This window comes from Hirundo rustica, chromosome 25, assembly GCF_015227805.2.
Source record: "Hirundo rustica isolate bHirRus1 chromosome 25, bHirRus1.pri.v3, whole genome shotgun sequence".
NCBI lineage: Eukaryota > Metazoa > Chordata > Aves > Passeriformes > Hirundinidae > Hirundo > Hirundo rustica.
In genome coordinates, this window is record NC_053474.1 from 5,764,031 (window position 1) to 5,787,366 (window position 23,336).

The window sequence follows — 23,336 nt, forward strand, 5'->3', positions numbered from 1 at the left end:
CCTCTCAGGGGTAATTTTGGGATTAATTAGGAGACAGGAGGTTGTTCCCCACAGCTTCCCCTCCTCAGGTTCCTCTTTATGGAAAAAGAACTTTTAAAAAATTTTCTGGCTGTGCAGAACTTCCCGTGGAGCTCCTCAGGCGTGGCTGAAAAGCTCTGGAATTTTTTTGGGTTTTGTGGGTTTTTTTTTTTTTGTTTGTTTCTGGTTTTGAGGCTTTCAGGTGCAAATTTCTGGGGTTTTCTTCTCACTCAGGAGGGCTGGGAATTAATTTCTTTCTTTTTCTCTGTCTCTTCGCTGGGAAGAGCCAAGAGGTTCTGGAGCCTGGAAGTGAGGGGACGAAAAATAAACATTAAAGGGAAAATTGGGGAAAAAAAATAAAGAAAGAAAGGAAGCAGGTGCATATCCAGTCCCAGGGATATCTGGGGGAAAAGGAAAACAGGGAAATGTGGGTGAAACGTGGATGTCCCTATTAAAGTGTCCCCAGCACCCCTGGAATGGGAGAGGAGCCACTCCCTGTTCCCGGATTATTTGCAGCTCTTTTGCAGGCAGGTAAACTGAGGCACGCGGTGATTCCTTTCCCCCCTTGGGCACATGCGCTCCCTCCGAGCTCTGAATTCCCAAAAATTTAATTTAAAACCCATCAAACCCCGTTTTTCTTGGCCAAGCTCCCTCTCGGTGGCCGGGGTAGGGAGCACAGGGGCGGATTCCCCCGGCGGGATGGGGTGAGCGCTCCTGGAGGAGCTGGATGGAAAACAGGGAATGTGGGAATCCCTAAACGCCAATCAGCACCACCCTGGAGCCGTCGGGATTTAACAGGCAGCGCCCATCCGTGTGCCAAGGGCTCCAGGAAGGGCAGGAAATAAATGGAAATACACAAAAAATTCCTGTTTTGGAGCTGTTTGGGAAGCGGAGTCTCGAGCTGGGGGAGCTCTGGAATGAGCCTTGGTGGAAGGTGAGAAAAGCCCAGGACAGGCCGGCATCGTTAAGCTGCAATAGGATTATGGAGCAGAGCAAATTAAAACAATTCCGTAACGAGGAGGGGGGAATTCCAGCTGGGATGGCGGCTCGGAGAGACGGGAATGAAGAAATGGATGGAGCAGGGGCAGGAATGGACGGAGCAGGGGCAGGAATGGATGGAGCAGGGGCAGGAATGGATGGAGCAGGGGCAGGAATGGATGGAGCCATGGCAGGAATGGATGGAACAGGGGCAGGAATGGATGGAGCAGGGGCAGGAATGGATGGAACCAGGGCAGGAATGGATGGAACAGGGGCAGGAATGGATGGAACCAGGGCAGGAATGGATGGAACAGGGGCAGGAATGGATGGAACAGGGGCAGGAATGGATGGAAGAGGGGCAGGAATGGATGGAACCATGGCAGGAATGGATGGAACCATGGCAGGAATGGATGGGACAGGGGCAGGAATGGATGGAACCGGGGCAGGAATGGATGGAACCATGGCAGGAATGGATGGGACAGGGGCAGGAATGGATGGAAGAGGGGCAGGAATGGATGGAACCATGGCAGGAATGGATGGAACCATGGCAGGAATGGACGGAGCCATGGCAGGAATGGACAGAGCAGGGACAGGAATGGATGGAGCAGGGCGTGAGAGCCACCGGGAGTGCCCATGGTTGTTGGGTGGCATGAGGGCAGAGCTGGATTTTCTGGGATCGGCTGTGTCACCATGGCAATGAGCAATCCCATGGGAATTAATAAACCTGGAGCTGAGAATCCTCGGGCTGGGAAAGGACAGGCCTGGCCAGGTAGGGCAAGGACAGAGCTCTGTCTCTGCCAGAGCCCAAACTCTGCCAGTCCTGATCCAGCTGGATTTGCCCCATCCCTGTCTCCTCTGGCCCCACGGATTAGTGGGATGCTCTCCATAGGAGGACGGAGGACGCTGGAGGTTTGGGGTGTCCTGGTGAGGTAAAGCAGGGAGCTGGAGCGGGGCAGAGCTGGGGGTGCAGGTGCCCCCGCCCAAACTCTGCCCATCCCTCCCTGAGATCCACCTGGATTTGCCCCGTCCCGTCCATTGTCCCCACGGATTACGGGATGATCTCCCTATGGAGGCCACCACAGATTTGGGGCGTTGGGGCCCCTCTGCCTTGGCTGTTCCCTCTTCCAATCTTCGGGCTTGGGGGATCCCTGATCCCTTCCACATCCACCGCCAGCCCCATTCCAGCCAGGGCTCCCCCAAACCCTCGGCCCCGGGATGAGGGGACACACTTGGAGCTGCTCAGGGCTTCAGGGATCTGCCACCCCAGGGAATCCCAGGAAAGCACCTCAGTCCCTGATTCCACCCCAGCCAGACTCCCTGGGATTGCTTGTGCCTCCTCATCCCGAGTTTTGCCGGCAGTAGGAGGGGAGGATTTTTTTTTTGTGGGTTTGGATTTTTTTCTCCTGCCTTTTCCTGGAGGTGAAGAGTGGAGCATGCTGGAGACGAGGGGTTAGATACAATTTACGTTGGGAAATTCCTGATTTTTCTGCCAGCCCTGGCTCTGGGATATTTATTGTGGAGTGGGGTGGGATTTGGCACTGATCCATGGAAGAATTGGGATAAAAAATGACAGTGGAGATGGGCAGTCCCAGGGAGGAGGAGGAAGAGATGGAGTTTGGAGAGCTGAGTGTGAGCTGGGGTACCCGGACCCGGAGTTTCGCTGTATTCCTTGAGGGATGATGAAACTCGGGAGCATCCATGTCCATTTTTGGGATGTGCCTGGCTCCCCTCATCGACAGTGGAGAATCCAAACAAACCCGGAATAATTGCAGCTCCTCCATCAACGTTAATGACTATTTTCCTTGCAGAAAATGAGTGGCCAATTAAATCCAAACGCGCTGGGCTTTGGGCAGCTTTTAATTGGGGGTTTAATTAATCCGAGGAACAATGAAGGGACACAAAACAAGGGGCTGGTGCTGGCTGAGCTCGTGTCACATCTTTGGAGTGGGATTTCCACCGGGATGAGCATCCACACCCCTTTTCCAACACCCCAGATTCCAGCCCATCCTCCTGGGCTCTGCCTTGGGAATCTCCCTCCCAAGCAGCTCTCGATCCCATGGTGGTCTTTTCCCAGGTTCCTGCCTGGAGCAGCTTTCCAACAGATTTATTTTTAACTCCCAGCCTTGGATCGGGGAGTGGAAATTCAGTGATGTTTTGGAGTGGGAAAAGAACCGTGGAGTCTTTTAAGCTCCAGAAACAATGTTTTCATCCCAGCTTTTTGTGCGAGCTCTTATTATTCATATTATTCCAGCTGTTTACAGTATCCCTGAATCACTTGCTGGGATGAGTTATTGAGGTTTTCGGTATAAAACACCAGAAAAGGACTTTCAAGGGTGATCAAATGAAAATATCCCATGGAAAATATTCAAAGAATCAACATTTCCCTGGTGATGTATTCTCAGTGTACAAGTGTTTTCCTGGAGAAAGCATCTTTTGGCTCCTGGCAGATTCCTGCCCCGGCTGTGTCATTCCAAGCTTTTCCCCGTGCCCAAATCTGCCATTTCCCTGGGAGGAGCAGCCTGGAGTGCTCCTTGTCCATTGGCTCCATCCTGGCAGGGCCACTCTCATTCCGCCTCGTCCTGTCCCGGTGCCCCTGCGGCACTCAGAGCTGGAATGGGATTTGGGCTTCCCAGAGCTCCTCTGGATTTGAACTTCCCAGAGCTCCTCTGGATTTGGGCTTCCCAGAGCTCCTCTGGATATAGACTTCCCAGAATTTCTCTGGATTTGGGCTTCCCAGAGCTCCTCTGGATTTGGGCTTCCCAGAGCTCCTCTGGATATAGACTTCCCAGAATTTCTCTGGGTTTGGGCTTCCCAGAGCTCCTCTGGATTTGGGCTTCCCAGAGCTCCTCTGGATTTGGACTTCCCAGAGCTCCTCTGGATATAGACTTCACAGAACTCCTCTGGATTTGGGATTCCCAGAGCTCCTCTGGGTTTGAACTTCCCAGAGCTCCTCTGGATTTGGGCTTCCCAGAGCTCCTCTGGATTTGGACTTCCCAGAGCTCCTCTGGATATAGACTTCCCAGAATTTCTCTGGATTTGGGCTTCCCAGAGCTCCTCTGGATTTGGGCTTCCCAGAACTCCTCTGGATTTGGGATTCCCAGAACATCTCTGGGGCTGGAATCCAAACAAGTGCAGTGATCTTGGCTTTTTGGTTTTGCTGCTCATTTTGGAAGCGGGATGGGCAGGAATGGGATGCAGAGATGAGAACCTGGACACGGCACCAAGGGATGGGGATTTGTGGGATGGGAAGTGGATCCTCGTGTCATCTGCACGGCCCTGTCCCGTTCTCCAGGTGCTTTCGCCTGATTCCATCTTCCTTTCCCTCTTTCCCCGTTGGGATGTGGACCCGGCTGTTTCCCCGTGTCCCTGCTGATGCTCCCCTTTGCCTGCCTCGGCCCCAGCCCACATCCCAGATATTCCAGAGGCTGCTGGATGGACACAGACATTCCTATCATGGAATAAAATCACCTCCATCCCCAGCTCTCCCTTCCAGGTCTTCTCGCAGCAGGAACCTCCTCATCTCCAGCCCCTTGTGGTCCCAGGGGCTGTGGGGTGAGTGGGCTCCTCGGTGTGCCTGGCTGGACCTGGACTGGGCTCCTTGGAATTCCATGTTTTCCTGGGATTCATCGCTCTGGGGTCGCCCATGGGTCTGCCAGTGAACCTAGGACAGGACTTGGCCACCTGGATTTGTCCCCTCAGCCAGAGCAACCCGAACCTGGGTCCCAGCTCCTCAGGAACCACCACATTCCAGAGCCAGATCCCGATTTCCTTTCTGATTCCTTCAAGGAACAAACTCCTGAGGTTCTGCCTGCAGCCAGGAGGGCTGGGAGCACCCACGGGCTGGGGTGTCCCTGTCACCCCCCACCTGGAGCAGATCCCTCCCAGTCAGGGCTGCTGGAGCTGGGGGTCCTGCTCCCACCTTCCCCAAAATCCATGGATGGATGCCTGGAATTAAATCAGGATTCTCCCCCTGCCCGGGGAGCTCCTCCAGGAGCTGGAGGTGCCTCCTCTCCCCCAGCCCGTGACCCCACCCCGGGAAGGAGCCTCCATCCCTGGATTCCAGCCGGAGGACGCCACCCCTGGCTCCAGCGGGATGCGTCGCCATGGAGGAGGCGTTGCCGTGGCGACCGTTGCCGTGCGATGGCGACCGGCGCAGCAGGGCCCCGGAGCATCCCAGGGAGGTTCCCCAGCCTCTCCCGGTGCTTCAGGACGGATCGATTTCCCAGGTTTCCCTCCTCCCGAGGCGAAACACTCGGCGCCGAGAGCTTTTACCGCGGCAGCGGGTTTTGGGTTCTGTTTCGGGGCAGATTTCGGGAGTTTTAAATCCCACGGAGTGGAAATGGCCTAAATAATAAAACAGCCTACCTGGGAAGGGAGGGAAGTGCAGGGAATTTAGGAAGCTCCAAACCAGGCGCTCCCTGTCCCCCAGGATGTGTTCAGAGATGGAGAGGGGTGTGCAGGAACATCCCTGTGCCGCTCACGAGGGTGACAGGAGGGTCCCATCTGTGCCGTGGTTTCCACATCCTCTAAGCCCTCAAATCCTCTGTCTCTGCAAAAACCCTTCCACGGAGTGGAAATGCCCTAAATAATAAAATTCCCTGATCCACCCTGCCTGGGGAAGGAGGGCTGCACAGGGAATTTAGGAAGGTCCACGCCAGGCGCTCCCTGTCCTCCAGGACGCGTCAGAGATGCAGAGGGCTCTGCAGGACCATCTTTGTACCACGAAGGGGGCAGGAGGGTCCCTTCTGTGCCCTGCATTTTTTAAGCCCCCAAATCCCCTGGAGATCTGCTCCTGGCGGGGCTGAGCGACGCCCTTTACCCCAAATTCACATTTTTCACCTGTGAAGTGGTGTCACCCGTGCTGACAAGGGCAGAGGAGAGGGAGGGGTGACGCTGCCCGTGCTGGGGGGTGACACGGCCCATGGAGAGGGACCAAGGCCTCCCTGATGCCCTGCTCAGCTCGGATGCTGCCAGGCCGGGGGCTCCCAGCCCTCCCCGGCTTTCCAAGGCTCTCAGTGCGGGGTTTGGGTGGGATTTGTGCTGCTGCGGCCCCTCGGCTGCTGTTCCCTGCCAGCCCAGGCAGGGAGTGTCCGGGTGGGAATGGTCACCGGCCCATCCCCCTTTTCAGGTGGAAAGGGATCCTCTGGGATGGGGTGGGGGATGTGTTTCTCATCCGAGCTGGATGGAGCGGGATGTCACTGCTGAGATCCAAACCCTTTGTGTCTGGCGCTTGTTCGGGGTCGTTTGGAGCACAATGAGGGAGCATTCGGTGAAACGTGACTTTCTGGCCCTGCCCTGGAGTCTGCTCTTCATCAGGGCTGGTTTTTATAGCAGCAGAGCTGTGACCTTTGGGCACCCTGGGGGAGTGGGAACGGGGCCCTTGTTTGGGGTCTGGGTGATGCCAGACCCCGGTCCCGGCCCGGGCTGCCCCCGTGGGACACGGGGATGTGACAGGAGCAGTTCCCCGGCTGCAGGATAATCCTGGGCACAGCCATCACCTCCCTGGGGACACTGAAACCTTCCCACTTCTCATCCAGAAGTGACGCAGCCCCCCAGGCCAGCCTCATCCCGCTGCCTCCAGCGGCTCCGCCATGATCCCGGGTTTAATTTCCCTAACGAAGCAGCGCGGAGCTGGGTAAGGAAAGAGCTGTCAGCTGGGCAGTTGGAATTGCAGGGATCGAGCTGCTGGCCCTTGGCTGGAGCTGGCTAATAAGTGACATCCTGCTGCCACCAGGGCGGGGGTGACAGGGGTGGCAGGGGGAACAGAGGCGGGATCAGCAGCACGCTGGGATTTCCTCCCTGCCCCGAGGAATTCTCTGCCTGGCTCAGCTTTGGAATGAGCACCTGGAGAGGGCTGCTCTGAGCACCTGGAATGCTGCGAGCCTGTCCCTCATCCCAGCCATGGGAGGAGACTGATCCAGACGGGGACGTGGTGTGTGTGACAGGCCCAGCCCTCCACAGCCACGCAATCCATGTCTTGGAAAAGCTTTTCTCACGGGAGCAGTGGCCCCATCCCTTCTGCAGCGGGGTGGGGACCGTCCCTGCCACCATCCCGGGACACTGGGGGCTGCGTGGATGGATCCGGCACATCCAGGGGTCTGAGCACACGGAGCCTGCTGGGGCAGGGATAAAGTCTGGATGAAACTTCTCTTTTGGGACAAATCCAGGCAGCTGTGGCTTGGCTTGGGGGCTGGGATGGATTGGGAATGGGGGTTGGGATGGATTGGGAATGGGGGCTATGATGGATTGGGAATGGCGACTGGGATGGATTGGGAATGGGGGCTGTGATGGATTGGGAATGGGGGCTGTGATGGATGTGGAGGGGGGGGCTGTGGTGGATCGGGATGGGGGGGCTGTGGTGGATTGGGAATAGGGGCTGTGATGGATGGGGAGGCAGCCCCAGGTCGGGAGGTGGGAGCTGCTGTCCTGAGTGATTTGTGGTTTCCTGAGCTGGCAAACTCTGCTTTCCCTCCCCTCCATCCGGGCCAGGCCAGGGGGAGCAGTCCCTTGTGCCTGGAGGGAGCAGCCCCTAATTCCCGGGGGAGCAGACCCCCATTCCCGGGGGAGCAGCCCCTCATTCCTGAGGGGAGCAGCCCCTCATTCCCGGGGGAGCAGGCCCCCATTCCCGGGGGGAGCAGACCCTCATTCCTGAGGGGAGCAGACCCCCATTCCTGAGGGGAGCAGACCCCCAGTCCCGGAGGGAGCAGACCCTCATTCCCGGGGGGAGCAGACCCCCATTCCTGGGGAGGGGGGCCATGCACGGCCAGGGGCACGTGGAACGTTAACGATCCCAGCAGCACTAAATCCAAATAAACCCCGACTGCTCCCAAGATTTATGGCACGAGCCTGACCTCAAACCGTCAGGGCTGCGGATGGGCGGGGGTTACGTCAGCGCCTTGGGCATGGAGCGATGAGGGGGCTTCTTTGGGAACAGCCGTGTCCCAAACACCGCCCTGTGCACTGGGAACACCTGGAGATTGTTCCCAGGTCTCTCAGTCTGTGTGGAGCTCGGCTGGGGCCGTGCTGCAGGCGGGGTCCCCCCGGTCTCGTCCTGGCTGTGGGGTTGTTGTGGGGCTTGTGCTGGTCCTGGTTCAGGTTTAGGGTTAGGTGGAGGGATGGATGGATGGATGGATGGATGAATGGATGGAGGGATGGATGGATGGATGATGGATGGGGGATAGATGGAGGGATGGATGATGGATGGATGGATGGATGGATGGATGGATGGATGGATGGATGGAGGGATGATGGATGGGGGATAGATGGAGGGATGGATGGATGGATGGATGGATGGATGATGGATGGATGGATGGATGGATGGATGATGGATGGATGGATGAGGGATGGATGGATGGATGATGGATGATTGATGCAGAGATGGATGAATGGAATCACAGATGGATGGGTGTTGGATGCATGCATGGATGGATGGATGGATGGATGGATATTGGATGGATGGATGGATGGATGGATGGATGATGGATGGATGGATGATGGATGGATGGATGGATGGATGGATGGATGGATGATGGATGGATGGATGATGGATGGATGGATGATGGATGGATGATGGATGGATGGATGGATGGATGATGGATGGATGGATGGATGGATGGATGGATGGATGGATGGATGGATGGATGATGGATGGGTGTTGGATGCATGGATGGATGGATGGATGGATGGATGGATGGATGGATGATGGATGGATGATGGATGGATGGGTGGATGCATGGATGCACAGATGGGTGTTGGACAGATGGGAGCTGCTGTGCCAAGCCGGTGCTTCCGTTCCCATTTCCTGCTCCAAGCCCGGAGCCAGGAGTCTGGAAGAGCTGCATCTTGTTCCAATTTGAGGAGGAACAAAGGGAGCGGGGCCATGTGGCTTCCATCAGGGAGAGGCTTTGCAGGTCACAGAGGGAGAATCCCACCCTCGGGAACGGGGATGGGCTGGGGAGCGCCGGGCTCTCCTCATTTCCCGGGCAGCCTTGATACTTTGGTGTAAAAACATCAAAAGGCAAATGAGAGTGGTTCCCAATGTTTCTTCCTGAATCCCCTCAATCCCTGGCATTTTTCCTTGCCTTCCCAGCAGTTTTGGTGACCTGTCTCATATTTTTGGGCTGTGTAATTCCCAAATCCTTGCGGATTTATTCTGCGGGATCACAATTTCCAGTGAGCAGCTGGTGAGCCGGTGCTGGGAATGCAGGATGGTGCATCAGCTGGGGGGCAAAGGCTGAATATTCCCAGAGATCTGGGAAGCACACGCGGTGTGAGAGACCGGCAGGATGCATCCAGTGGGATGATACATCCAGCTGGGAAGAGCTGGAGCGGATCCAGCCAGACGCAGCTCAGACACTTAAAAGCTCAACTCCCCCAGCCCTTCACGAGCTGATGGATTCTCCCTCCTGATGGGGGAAGGGATGTGTGGACAAAACGCGAGCCAGGTCCCAAATTTCTCCTCCTGACTGTTCAAAACTCCTTCTGCTCCGAGCTACAGCAAAAACAAAGAAACCCCGAGCGGTTTTTGGGAGGTAAAACGCTCCGAGAGGCGACGGGGACCCGTCAAGGCCTTGATTTGAAACTGAAGCTCGAACCTGGCTCGTTACATCTTGAAACATCTGATGCGATCTCGCAGATCAAAGCCGCCTTGTTTGCCTTGTAATGAGGTGTCAAAGCACTTCCTCGCAACGCCAACAGGAGACACTTTGATCTGCAAAACAAGATGTTTAAGAGCGCTGCTAGCGAGGGCTCCCCGCGTTTTCGCGGCTCTGGGATGCAGGGGAATATTTGAAGTCTGGTGTTGTTTCCTCTCGAGGCTTCCCAAGCTGCGGCAGCTGATGAGGTGTTGCTGTCACACCGGAGCCAGGACTCGCAGGGAAATTATCGAGGCTGAGCAGCCGCCAGCTGGAGAACCAAACAGAGCGTTCTTCTTACAGCTTCCAAAAGGGAATGTTGGGTTTTCCCAAAAAAACCCAAACAAACAAACAAAAAAAAAAAGAGCAGCTTTTTGTCCATGGGAATTGTTGGAGTCGGTGTGAGCTCACTCTGAGTTGTTTTGGGGGAAAACACTGCCATTCGGGGTGGTTCAGCTGGAGGCTGTTTGTGCTGCTTTTCCCGTGCCTGGTCCCACGGGGGGCGGCTGCGGTGTCACCTGTGTGGGGCTGGAGCCGCTCACGTGTCCCTCCGGTCACAGGCTCAGCGCTGGCGCAATGAGAACTACGAGAGGCCCGTGGACCTGGAGGGCTCTGGGGATGACGACCCCTTTGGAGAAGATGAGCTGGACGACTTCTACTCCGGCTCTGGCTCGGGGTGTGAGTACCTGGGGGGCTCCTGGGGAGTCCTTGGATGGTTGGGGGGTCCCTGGGATTCCTGGGAAGGGTCCATGGCTCTCTGTGGGGCTGGGGGAGTTCCCAGGAAGGGTCCTTGGCTGGCTGTGGGGCTGGGGAGCTCTGGAGAAGGGTCCATGGCTGGCTGTGGGGCTGGGGAGCTCTGGAGAAGGGTCCATGGCTGGCTGTGGGGCTGGGGAGCTCTGGAGAAGGGTTCTTGGCTGGCTGTGGGGCTGGGGAGCTCTGGAGAAGGGTTCTTGGCTGGCTGTGGGGTTGGGGGGTTCCTGGGATGGTCCTTGGCTGGCTGTGGGGTTGGGGGGTTCCCGGAAGGGTTCTTGGCTGGCTGTGGGGCTGGGGGGTTCCAGGGAAGTGTTCTTGGCTGGCTGTGGGGCTGGGGAGCTCTGGAGAAGGGTCCATGGCTGGCTGTGGGGTTGGGGGGCTTGGAGAAGGGTTCTTGGCTGGCTGTGGGGTTGGGGGGTTCCTGGGATGGTCCTTGGCTGCCTGTGGGGCTGGGAGGTTCCCAGGAAGGGTCCTTGGCTGCCTGTGGGGTTGGGAGGTTCCCAGAAGGGTCCTTGGCTGGCTGTGGGGCTGGGAGGTTCCCAGGAAGGGTTCTTGGCTGGTTGTGGGGCTGGGGGTTCCAGGGAAGGGTCTCTGGCCGAGTGTGATGTTTGGGGGCTGGAGAGGGGATGTGAGGGGGGAATTGCCCTCTATCCGTCACTGGAGTGGTCCCCTGAGACAAAAGCAATGGGAGCTGTCCCAAAAGCTGGGCTCCAGTGCCTCCATGTCCCAGTTCAGCCTCTGGCCCTACTGGGCAGGACTGGCCCTCCCACAGACCCCAGAGAGGGCTTTGGCCACCACACGGAAACAGCCCTCGGCTTCTGCCGAGCCTGGAACCATCCGTGCCCTCGGATTTTGGGAGCGGTGCCAGGGAAATGCAGCAGCAGCGGTTTCACTCTTCCCTCTTGTCCCCCCATTTCAGACTTCGAGCGGGAGCTGGGGCTGGACACGGCCGTGAGCCTGACCACGGACACGCCGGTGACGCTGCCCACCACGGCGGCCGTGCTGCCCGTCACCGCCGCCCAGCCTGTGGCAACGCCCCTGGAGCCGTCCCCCACGCCCCAGGACACCACCCCCGGGCAGGCGACCCGCGCCTCGCTCATCCCCAGGACCACAGGGGCACCGGCCGTGCCCAGCTGGAAAGCCACCACCAGCACCAGCACCACGGCCAGCGAGCCCCCGACCACCACGGCCACCACCACCACCACCACGGAGGCCACCACCACCACCACGGCCACCACCACCACCACCACGGCCACCACCACCACAAGCAGCACCACCGTGGCCACGGCCAAGCCCACCACCATCCGGAGGTTCCTGCCCCCCTTGGCCACCAAGGCGGCCACCACCCGGGCCACCACCCTGGAAACCCCCACCACGCCCGTCCCCAAAACCAGCGCCCCGACAGAGGTGGCCACGTCACGCCTCGTCCCCACCAGCACAGCCAGGCCCATGGCCCTGCCAAAGCCCAGCACCTCCAGGACTGCAGAGCTCCCCGAGAAAAGCGCGGCCTTGCCCATGACCACCACGCTGCCGCCCACCGAGGCCCCTCAGGTAGGAGGCCGGAGCCCTTCTCGGGGGTCCTGGGCTCCCTGGGAAGCCAAGTGGTGGCCACGGGAGGCCTTTGGTGTCCGTCCATCCTCGGCCACTTGCTCTGAGGGAGGTCGAGGCAGGCTGGGCTCTTCCAGAGCGGAGCAGCTGGGGAGCTGGGAAGGAGGTGGAAAGGGGGAGTTTAACCTGGGCAGGGGTTCAAGCTCCTGAGAGCTCCAGGATGTGCCGGAAATCCTGAGGGCTCCAGGATGTGCCAGCAATCCCGGTGTCCACGGCAGTGCCGTCTCCAGAGCAGCTTCCCCAGGCAGGAGGGCGGCAGTGCCACATCCCACAGGGACACAGCGACTTTCCTCGGGGTTTGGTGTCGTGTCCCAGCTCCCGGCCCTGCCAGGAGCCCCACACCCTCCTCAATTACGGCTTGATGGTGCATTTCCAGCCCGTCAGGTGTCCTGAGCAGGGATTTCAGCTCCATCTCGCATTCAGAACCCCTCAGGGGCCCTTTGCAGCCGCTTTGACTGAAAGGTGGAGTGATTTGTCTAAACTACTCCCTCTTTGCCGCCTGCAAATGCGAGCTCTGAGCGCTCGGGGCTCTCGCTGACCTTCAATTAATCCCTGTCACAACCCCGGCTCGTGGGAAGCGCTGAGCCGTGCGCTGGCCCCGGGGCAGCGGGACATGGAGAGGGCTCCCACCCCCGCCCCAGACAGCCCCTGCCTCATCCCGAACTCTCCTCATCCTGAACTCTGCCTCATCCGGAACTCTCCTCATCCTGAATCCTGGCTCATCCTGAACTCTCCTCATCCTGAACTCTGCCTCATCCCAAACCTGCCTCATCCCGAACTACCCTCATCCTGAGCTCTCATCATCCTGAACTCTGCCTCATCCCAAATCCTGCCTCATCCTGAACTCTGCCTCATCCCGAATCCTGCCTTATCCTGAACTCTGCCTCATCCCCAATCCTGCCTTATCCTGAACTCTGCCTCATCCCGAACCCTGCCTCATCCTGAACTATCCTCATCCTGAGCTCTCCTCATCCTGAGCTCTCCTCATCCTGAATCCTAGCTCATCCTGAACTCTCCCCATCCTGAACCCTGCCTCATCCTGAAACCTGCCTCATCCTGTACCCTCCTCATCCTGAACCCTCCTCATCCTGAGCTCTGCTCATCCTGAACCCTTCTCATCCAAACCCTGCCTCATCCCGAACTATCCTCATCCTGAACCCTGGCTCATCCTGAACTCTGCCTCATCCTGAGCTCTCCTCATCCTGAACTCTCCTCATCCTGAACCCTGGCTCATCCTGAAACCTGGCTCATCCTGTACCCTCCTCATCCTGTACCCTCCTCATCCTGAACTCTCCTCATCCTGAACCCTGGCTCATCCTGAACTCTGCCTCATCCTGAGCTCTGCTCATCCTGAACTATGCTCATCCTGAACTCTCCTCATCCTGAACTCTGCCTCATCCTGAACTCTGCCTCATCCCGAACCCTGCCTCATTCCAAACCCTGCCTCATCCCAAATCCCACTTTGTGCCCGAGGCAGGCGGGAAGGAGCCGCTTGCCCACCCGGGGAGGTTTGGCTCTGGGATGCTCCAGCTCAGCGGACACGCCGAGGGACGAGGGGGAAAGTCCAGGGGATTTGATCCCGATGGGATGTGCAGGAGGCAGTGAATGGATCAGGGATGGGATGGAGGGGGTGGGATGGATCATATTCCCAGGCAATATTTGCCCTCGAGGCCAGGATCCCGTCCTTGCCAAGGGAATTGGGCAGGGACAGCAGGGAGCAGGGCTGAGGTGACAGCTCTGTGTCCTGGTGACAAGGACCCATCCTCCTGCTCCTGCCCTGTGCACCAGGAGCCGGGGAAAGGAAGAGGGAAGGGACCCCTGGAGCCCATCCAGCAGCGTCCAGTCCTTCCTCTCGCTGTGCTGGTGTGGCACGGACGTTGTGTCACCTCCTGTTAGGGTGACCTGCGAGCGCTGACATCCAACCTGCGCTCCGGAGACAGAGCCCAGCGGGACACCTGGGATGGGATATCGGGGAGAAATCCTGCCTTGTGAGGGTGCACATTCTGGGATGGGATATCGGGGAGAAATCCTGCCCTGTAAGGGAGCAGGGGCTGGGATGGGATATCGGGGAGAAATCCTGCCCTGTAAGGGAGCAGGGGCTGGGATGGGATATCAGGGAGAAATCCTGCCCTGTGAGGGTGCACATTCTGGGATGGGATATCGGGGAGAAATCCTGCCCTGTAAGGGAGCAGGGTGTGGGATGGGATATTGGGGAGAAATCCTGCCCTGTAAGGGAGCAGGGCCCGGGATGGGATATCGGGGAGAAATCCTGCCCTGTAAGGGAGCAGGGTGTGGATGGGATATCAGGGAGAAATCCTGCCCTGTAAGGGAGCAGGGTGTGGATGGGATATCAGGGAGAAATCCTGCCCTGTAAGGGAGCAGGGGCTGGGATGGGATATCGGGGAGAAATCCTGCCCTGTAAGGGAGCAGGGGCTGGGATGGGATATCAGGGAGAAATCCTGCCCTGTAAGGGAGCAGGGTGTGGGATGGGATATCAGGGAGAAATCCTGCCCTGTAAGGGAGCAGGGTGTGGGATGGGATATCAGGGAGAAATCCTGCCCTGTAAGGGAGCAGGGTGTGGGATGGGATATCAGGGAGAAATCCTGCCCTGTAAGGGAGCACATTCTGGGATGGGATATCAGGGAGAAATCCTGCCCTGTAACGGAGCAGGGGCTGGGATGGGGGCTTTTTTGGAGAAACTAGAGGGAACAGGTCCTGGGATGGGGACAGAGAATGGCCCAGCTCAGCCATGGTGGCCTCAACCTTTTGGTGACTCTCAGGTTGTGGGGTTGTGTTGTCACTGCTGTACAACTTCAGTGACACAGGGAAGGGACACCCCAATGTCATCCCCCTGTCCCCTACCCTGTCCTCAGTCGGTGATGTCCTGTGGACACCCTTTGGTCCTTGTCCCCTGCTCCATCTTGTCCTTTCTCCCAGATGGAGCCAGGGGAGGTGACAACAGTCCCCGACAACGAGCTGGAGGTCCCGGCCAGCAGCGGCCCCAGCGGGGACTTCGAGATCCGGGAGGAGGAGGAGACGACTCGTCCCGACCTCAGGAACGAGGTGATGGCTGTGGTGACCCCGCCGGCGGGGCCGGGGCCCGGCAGGAACGTGGAGACGGGGCTGATGGACAACACGATAGACTCGGGCAACTCGGCTGCTCAGCTGCCCCAGAAGAACATCCTGGAGAGGAAAGAGGTGTTGATAGGTGAGATACGGGGCCAGGGTTTGGGGGGCAGGGTTTGTCCCAGGAGAGGGGACAGGCCTGGGAAGGGCATTGGGATAACCCCCACCCACGCCCCAGATTGCTCCATGGGGTGTCCCAGGGTCTCCACGTCTTTGTCAGAGAAGCTCTGCACAATTTCCTTCTACTGAGATGGATTTCCAGGAAAAAAGATGGGATTTCGGTGCAAAGATGTTCTGTGGTCATAGCTCAGCACCAAGCCCTGCTCCCAAACTTCCAAAGCCAGGCTGGAATCCCAAATGATTCCCCAAAGTGGGGTAGTGCTGAGCCTGGCATCACCCACACCCACCTCCCAAAACTGCTCCACAGCTCTGCTGGGGGGTCCCAAGGGTGTCTGTGCCTTTGCCAGGAATGTTGTGCACAATTTGTTTGTGCTGAGATGGACTGACAGGAAAAGAGTGGGATTTTTTTTCCTGGAAACCCAAAGATGTGCTGCGGTGACCTGGCCACCGCTGAGAGGCTGCTCCCAGACTTCCAAAGCACAGAAGCGGGCTGGAATCCCAAATGAACCCCCCAAGAGTCTTTGTGCTGGAAGCCAGGCTGGGGCTGGGGGTGGCACTGACAGCTGGGGGTGGCACTAATGGCTGTGAATGACACTGGTGACCGGGAGGATGGCACTGGGGGCTGGGGGTGGCACTGACAGCTGAGGGTGGCACTGACAGCTGGGGGTGGCACTGATGGCCATGAATGACACTGACGGCTGGGGGTGACCCTGAAGGCCATGGGGGTGACACTGAGGACCAGAGGGTGGCACTGAGGGCCACAGATGGCACTGATGGCCAGGGGTGGCTCTTCTAGCCGGGGGGTCACTGGTGGCTGGGGGTAACACTGAGAGGCGGGGGTGGCACTGATGGTCAGGGGGGTGGCACTGATGGTCAGGGGGGTGGACTGACAGACAGGGGTGGCACTGATGGCTGCAGGTGGCACTGACGGCCGCAGGTGGCACTGATGGACAGGGGTGACACTGACAGCCGCAGGTGGCACCGATGGCCGCAGGTGGCACTGACAGACAGGGGGGTGGCACTGATGGCTGCAGCTGGCACGGATGGCCATGGGTGGCACTGACAGCCGCAGGTGGCACTGACGGCTGGAGGTGGCACTGACGGCTGGGGGTGGCACTGATGGCTGGGGGTGGCACCGATGGCCGCAGGTGGCACTGATGGCTGGGGGTGGCACCGACGGCTGGGGGTGGCACTGACGGCCGCAGGTGGCACTGACGGCCGGGGGTGGCCCTGACGGCCGGGGGTGGCACTGACGGCCGGGGGTGGCACTGATGGCCGGGGGTGGCACCGATGGCCGCAGGTGGCCCTGACGGCCGTGTCCCTGTGCGCTGTTGCAGCCGTGATCGTGGGCGGTGTGGTGGGCGCCCTCTTCGCCGCCTTCCTGGTGATGCTGCTCATCTACCGCATGAAGAAGAAGGACGAGGGCAGCTACACCCTGGAGGAGCCCAAGCAGGCCAACGTCACCTACCAGAAGCCCGACAAGCAGGAGGAGTTCTACGCGTAGACGAGAGCCCGGAGTGCCTCATGCTTCCTCCCTCCCCGACTCCCCGCTCCAAACCCTCCCCCTCCTCTCCTCCATCCAGTCTCTCTCTTCCCCCCCTTTCCCCCTCTCTTTTTTTGGGATCAGACTGTGAATTTACGAAGCGAAACCCGCGGCGGCTGAAGGAGGAACGGCGTCCTTGGCGCGGGGGGCGCGGGGTGCCCGCAGCAGCGCCGAGGTCGCGCCCAGCACCGCACGCTTTCTGCTGGCGGGAGGGACGGGGCGCGGAGCCCGCGCCAAGGAGCCGACGCCAGGGCAGCCGTGCCCGGGAATTGCTCTGGAGAGCACGGGATGGGCTGCCCACGGCGCCCGGAGCTCGGCGGGACTTTTCTCAACACCACCACCACAAACTCTGGGATCCGGAGTGCCACACCTCCTGCCAGCCCTGGGGTGCAGCGGGCTTGCTTTGGATTTATTCCCCTCTTCTTTCTTTTTTTTTTTTTTTTTTCCATCCATAAAGGAGGGAGATTTCCTTCCCTCTGCCTCATCTTTATTTTTTGGTTTTCTTTTGGAACGGGGTTGGTTGCTCCGCAGGAATCCCCTTCTGCTGGAAGAGAGAACACGACTCTCCCACGCTCCTGGAACCTTGGGAAAAGCACAGAGGGGTGGAATACCTGGCACCCTGGGATTCGCTCCTGCAGCGGGGAAAAAGGAAATAAATACAAACGCTGGGAATGATCCCTTTGGATCAATGCTCTGGAGAGCTCGTGGAGCTGCATTGGGCCATCCCAGGCTGCTGCCATCCGGCCACTCCCTGGAATCTCCTGGATCCACATCTCCCTGAGGGGTTTGGCCAGGAAGGGACTTGGCTTGGGCTGGGTTTTCACTGTGACCACTAAAGCTCGGCTTTGCGGGACATTCCTCAGGGAGGAGCTGGGAATGGAGAAGCTGAATCCTGTCCCTGGCTCTTCCAGAGGGGAAAACAGCGCTCTGCAAGGCGTGGGATGCAGCCTAAGGAGGGAAATCCAAGCAGGGACCATCCCTGTCCTCTTGGGTCCAGCAGGGATCCCACCGGCTCCAGAGGTGAGGAAGAGGAGGCTTCAACTGGATCATTGTGAAGATCCCAAAATTTATGGAAAGACGCAGGACTGATGGTTTTCCTTTGTCGTTTGAATCCCCAGGATTGACGGTTTTCCTTCATTGGTGTTTAAATCCCAGCACAACCCACAGGGCTGGAGAGAACCCGACCGTGGCGCCTCCCAGGTGTCCCCTTGGAGGCTGCCCAGGGAGCAGATCCAGACCCTCGGGAAAGGTCGGATCTTCCAGAGCAACCTCTGCACACAATTGAGAAATTTCAACTGAGATATTTCAATTAAGATATTGCAATTAAGGTGTTTCAACGAGGTGGCTCTTAACTAGCTGGAGCCCTGTTTGTGGAACTTTGTTGTCACGGTGGTTGTGATCTCGATGGGGACCCACGGAGACTTTGGATTTGCTCTTGGAGCAATTTAAATGGGAAAATTTGGGGAAAAACATTTTGTGAATTAACCTGCACGGGGCCAGGGACACCTCGGCCCCTGAGGGGGTTGGTGGATTTAGGGTTTTATGGCCCTGGTGGGGATTGCAAGACAGAAGAGCTCGGTTGTGGATGGGATTTGAGGCCATATGAATATTTTAAATTTATACAAATATCTATCTCCACTCCCGTACATCCACAGTAACACAGGTATGGAAGGAAATGAAATCCCTGGAATTTCTCAGTGGTCTGGGGTGCTTGGGTGGGATTTTGGGTTGGGCAGTTGGGAGCTTTGGGCTGCTTTTCCTGGGATAAAACCCAAAATGACGACCTGGCTTTACTTCAGGATAGGGAAAGAACCCCACTCATGGATCAGCTCTAAATCCTCATTTTTGAGCTGTCAGCTTCAAAATCCTCGTGGTCCAGGTTCTTGGAGCTTGGAGAGGGCCCTGTTGGATGTTTGGGGTGGTGGTGCTGGGAGTGACCATTTCTGTGTCCATGCTGGAGGGAGGATGAGGATGAGGATGAAGGATGAGGATGAAGGATGAGGATGCTCCATCCAAGGGAGGGAACACTCAGAAGGAGCCTGGTGCCAACCCAGAGCCACTCTGCTGCCCCAGAGGGAGTTTGGGCTCCTGGATTTGATGGATTTTGGCCCTGTTGGGATCACACAAAGGGGCGTGGCACCAATCAAGGTCACCAAGGCCACCCAAAATCCCCATCTTTTGGGAAAACCTGGATTTAATCTTTGGAGCTTGCTTTAAAAAAAGAAAACACAACCCTCTCAGCTTAATCTTTTTAATGCCGCTTTTCAGAGCTGCCTCCTTAATCTTCTTCATTCCATTTTTTCCCCCTATTTAATAGTCTGGAGTTCCATAATACAATTTTTTTACTCACTCAAGCTTAACCTCGTCCCTCTCAGCTGGTGTTAGGTTGTAATCCCGGCACTTAAATCCATCACAGCTTCGGGAATGAGGAAAGCTGGAGGTGGGAGGGTGAGAGGAGCCTGGGCAGGACTTCTGCAGTAATTAAAATATGAGATAAACACAATTAAAAAAAAAAAAAAAAAAAAAAAGGTGAAGGCAATTAAAATGCTAATCAGAAGTGATCAAATAATTAATTATCTCCTGCTTCCACTTCTTTTCCTCTCCACCATCAGAGGGATGTGAGCTCCAGGAGAATCTTTTGGGTTTGGAGCCGGCTTTTTGTGGTGTTAACGAAGTCACAGCCTCTTGTGTCACCTCAGCTCCATGGGGGCCGTGGGAGTTGATGCTGGAAGGGAAAAAAAACCCCTGGTGCTGGAGGATGCGATCCTGTGCCTCCCTCCAAGGAGCTGGGATGGAGCTGAACATCGCAGGGTATTTTGGGAAAGCCCGTCTCCCAAAAACCCCTGGATAATGTCATTTCTCCATCAGCAGAGCCACGGGGATGGGTAAAACCCCGAGCGCTGCTGCCTGGTGCAGGTGGAGGCAGCTGCTCCCTCCTGCAGCCGCTCCGGGGCTTTCCAGGGATCCCTGGTGGGAAGATGGGTGAGGAAGGGTGAGGGAGCTCCGCACAGGAGGAGCCATCCCCCAGCTGCCAACTGGGACGCGGAGCAGAGTTTTGGGAAAATGAACTCGGCGTGAGCGGAAGTGTCTCCAACATCGCCCCTCCCCAAAGCCGAGTCTGACGTCATCGCCTCTGCCCAAATTCTGATCCCTCGTGGTGATCCCAGCCAGGAACAGCTGGAGCAGATGTGCTGGTCCTTCCAGCTGTGCTCCCCGAGGGATTTTCCACAGCTTTTCCATTTATTTTCCGCACGTTCCTCTGTGTGTGTGAGGCACCGGAGCCGCGGGGAGGCTCTCGGCTGTTCCAGCTGGATAATTTTAGGAGTTTCTGGAATTGCAGGGTGGCGTGGGCTGCTCTGCCAGCTCTGCCTGCCTTGGGGCTCTCCCTGCTGGAATTGCAGCAGGAGAATGATGGAGAATATCCAGCAGGAGAATATCCAGGAGCTCCTGGGCCACATCCATCGGGATAAGGCGGGAGGAGTGGATCAAAGGGGAGGGAATGGCAGAGAGCCCAAACCCGGGCTGGAAAGGGGAGTTTGGGAAGGACAGGGGATGGAAGGGGCCCAGCAGCAGCAGGAGCCAGCCCTGGGTGGGTTTTGCAGGGCTGGGAGTTGTCCCTCCGCTCCAAAAATCCCTCTGGTATTGGATCCTTCCATAAAGAGCACCAGGTCCCTGTGTAGCATGGAGTAGTCTCTTTCCTCCAAAAATCTGACTTTGGGCCTTTCCCTATCGAGCTGTGCTGGGAGATCCAGCTGCAGGGAGGGGGACGGCTGGGGTGGGATCACTGCCAGGACGGGCTGCTTCACCTCAGATTTCCCCCCTCCCTCCCCCACTTCCCTGGCAATCCCTGTCTGGGAGTTCCTTTGCCTCATCCCCAGCTCCATCTCCAGAATTCCGAGCTCTCCCTGCCGTGAATCACCGGCTCAGAGGCTTCCACAGGAGCAAACCCATGGGCCGAGAGCAGGAGTGGGTTTTTTAACTCCCTTTTTTTCCCGTAACCGCCCTTGCCGTGACTTTTTCCGGGCTCCAAGGTGTTCTGCCAGGCCCTGAAGTAACGCCGGGCTTTCAGTCCGGGAAGGTTTTGTGGGAATGAGCTCCCAGGGCTCCCTGGGAGCGGGGATGGGGCTGTGGGTGTCTGTGTGTGTATATATGTGTATGTAATTAATGTATATGTAGAGATGTATAGACGGGCACGGGGCCGGGGCGCTCCGCTCCTGAGGAGGAGGAGGGGGAAAAGAAGGAGGAAGAGGAGGAAAGGGAGGAGGAAAAAGAGGGAAGGGAGGAGGATTTGTTCTCCAGCACCACGTGCTGGGCTCTGCAGCCCTCGGCCTCTGTCCTAAGGAATGTGGGATTCAGCCTTGGCCCTGCTCCCCAGGGATGTGGGATTGCCTGTCCCAAGGAATGCGGGATTCAGCCTTGACCCCTGTCCCAAAGAATTTGGGATTCAGCCTTGACCCCTGCCTCAAAGGATTCGGGATTCCCCCTCAGCCCCTCTCCCAAGGGATTCGGGATTCACCCTTGGCCCTTGGCCCTCCTAAGGGAGGCAGGGTTCCCCTTCATTCCCTTTCCCAAAGGATTCGGGATTCCCCCTCATTCCACATCCCAAGGGATGTGGGATTATCCCCCATTCCCTTTCCCAAAGAATTCGGGATTCCCCCTCATTCCGTGTCCCAAGGGATGCAGGGTTCCCCCTCATTCCCTGTCCCAAAGGATTCGGGATTCCCCCTCATTCTGTGTCCCAAGGGATGCAAGATCCAGTCTCAGCCTTTATCCCAAGGGATGTGGGATTCCACCTCTGAAATTCCTGCTGCTCCTCCCTGCCCTCCACATCCCCCTGATGCCGATCCCGATCCCGATCCCGATCCCGATCCCGGTCCCGGCCCGGTCCCGGTGGTTGGGCTGAGCCGGGGCGGGGATCAGGAGCCTTTTCCTGCTGCCGGGGCCGGAGCAGATCCCGGGATGGGATCCTGGGATGGATCCAAAGCCCCGCGAGCTCCGGAGCACCCCCAGCCCTTGTGCCGGCAGCGCCCCACCTCAGCAGAGGAGCCTCAGCCTGCAGCCTCCAAACGTTTTATTTCCGTGCTTATTTTTCCTGTTATTTTGATTTTTGGGTAAAAAAAAGGAAAAAACCCACAATTTTTCCACACCCCACATTCCAGCGTTTCTCCCAAGACCTCCAGAGCGCCAGGGATTTTTCCTGCAGGAATTCCCCCGCTGAGGGTCCCCCCTGGCTGAAGTCACCCCAGCCCAGCTGACAATCAAACCAGACTCCCGAAAAACAGGAATCCATTGCAGTTTGATAGAAAAACTTTTTAAAATCGCCCCTTTCCTCTCTCACCACCACATCTCCAGGATAAACCATCACCCACTGCTCCTCCTGTAAATAAACATCAAACCTTCTTGTATAAATTAAAAAATAAAATACATTTTAAAAAAGACAAAAAAAAAAAAAAATCCATTGATAAACATCCCAAAAATAAAATTAAAAAAAAAAAAAATTCTCCCTTTCCAGAAGATTGAAATAATTCCAACTTCACTCTTTTTTTGGAGCTGATTTACAATCCCAATAGGAGAACAAAACAAAGATCTGGAACGCTACAAATGTTGGAGCTTTCAATGAATCCAGGAGGGGAAAAAAAATGCATGTAAATATTTTTAATAGGAGACATATCTTAAACAGAACTTTTTTTTGTATGTACATAACTCTCCTAGAGTTTAGTACTGAAATGGCTTCATAGTGTCTGTTTGGAAAAGGAAAGGAAAAGAAAATGTTTGTTAATTGTTTTTGTTCTTACTCAATGGCCAAAACTTTAAAAATAATGACAACAAAAAAAAAAAAAGAAAAAAGAAAAAAAAAAAAAAGACTCTAAAAATAATCTTTGCCAATGGATCTAGCACTGTAATGGTACTGTCTATTTTTTTTAATTATTTCTGTGCTGTGCCCATTTATAAAATGAGGAAAAGATAAAAAATAAAGTCATTTAAACATTGCCTGCCCGGGGCCTGGCCTGAGTCCTTGGTGCCAGCGGCTGCGGGGTTTGCCACGGCCCGGGAGCGCAGGGAGAGGGTTCCGCCTGGTCCTGGGCCTGGCCGGGTGCGGCTCAGGAATGGTGTCCATGGCAGCTGCAGTGGTGCTGAGGGGCCTGGACCATCCCAGCAGCACCCATGGGTGATCCCAGTGCAGCCCTGGGTGATCCCAGTGCAGCCATGGGTGATCCCAGTGCAGCCATGGATCATCCCAGTGCAGCCCTGGGTGATCCCAGTGCAGCCCTGGATCATCCCAGTGCAGCCATGGATCATCCCAGCACAGCCCTGGATCATCCCAGCACAGCCCTGGATGATCCCAGTGCAGCCATGGGTGATCCCAGTGCAGCCATGGGTGATCCCAGTGCAGCCATGGGTGATCCCAGTGCAGCCCTGGGTGATCCCAGTGCAGCCATGGGTGATCCCAGTACAGCCATGGATCACCCCAGTACAGCCATGGATCATCCCAGCGCAGCCATGGATCATCCCAGTACAGCCATGGGTGATCCCAGTGCAGCCATGGATCATCCCAG

At 57.1% G+C, this 23,336-nt stretch overlaps 1 protein-coding gene across 2 annotated transcripts in view; it reads left to right on the forward strand.

Annotated features, from left to right (window-relative positions):
* SDC3 (syndecan 3) overlaps positions 1 to 22,770 on the forward strand; it is a 54,157-nt gene extending 31,387 nt beyond the window's left edge. The window contains exons 1-5 of one of the 2 annotated variants that reach the window (XM_040086147.2): positions 7,057 to 7,092; positions 10,190 to 10,307; positions 11,302 to 11,933; positions 14,928 to 15,198; positions 16,574 to 22,770. In XM_040086147.2, the coding sequence (XP_039942081.1) occupies positions 7,072 to 7,092; positions 10,190 to 10,307; positions 11,302 to 11,933; positions 14,928 to 15,198; positions 16,574 to 16,740 (1,209 nt within the window). In that variant the 5' untranslated portion in view covers positions 7,057 to 7,071 and the 3' untranslated portion in view covers positions 16,741 to 22,770. Of the gene's footprint in view, positions 1 to 7,056; positions 7,093 to 10,189; positions 10,308 to 11,301; positions 11,934 to 14,927; positions 15,199 to 16,573 lie in introns of those variants that run through there. The other variant, XM_040086146.2, reaches the window with a different exon arrangement.
* The last annotated feature ends 566 nt before the right edge of the window (positions 22,771 to 23,336 follow it).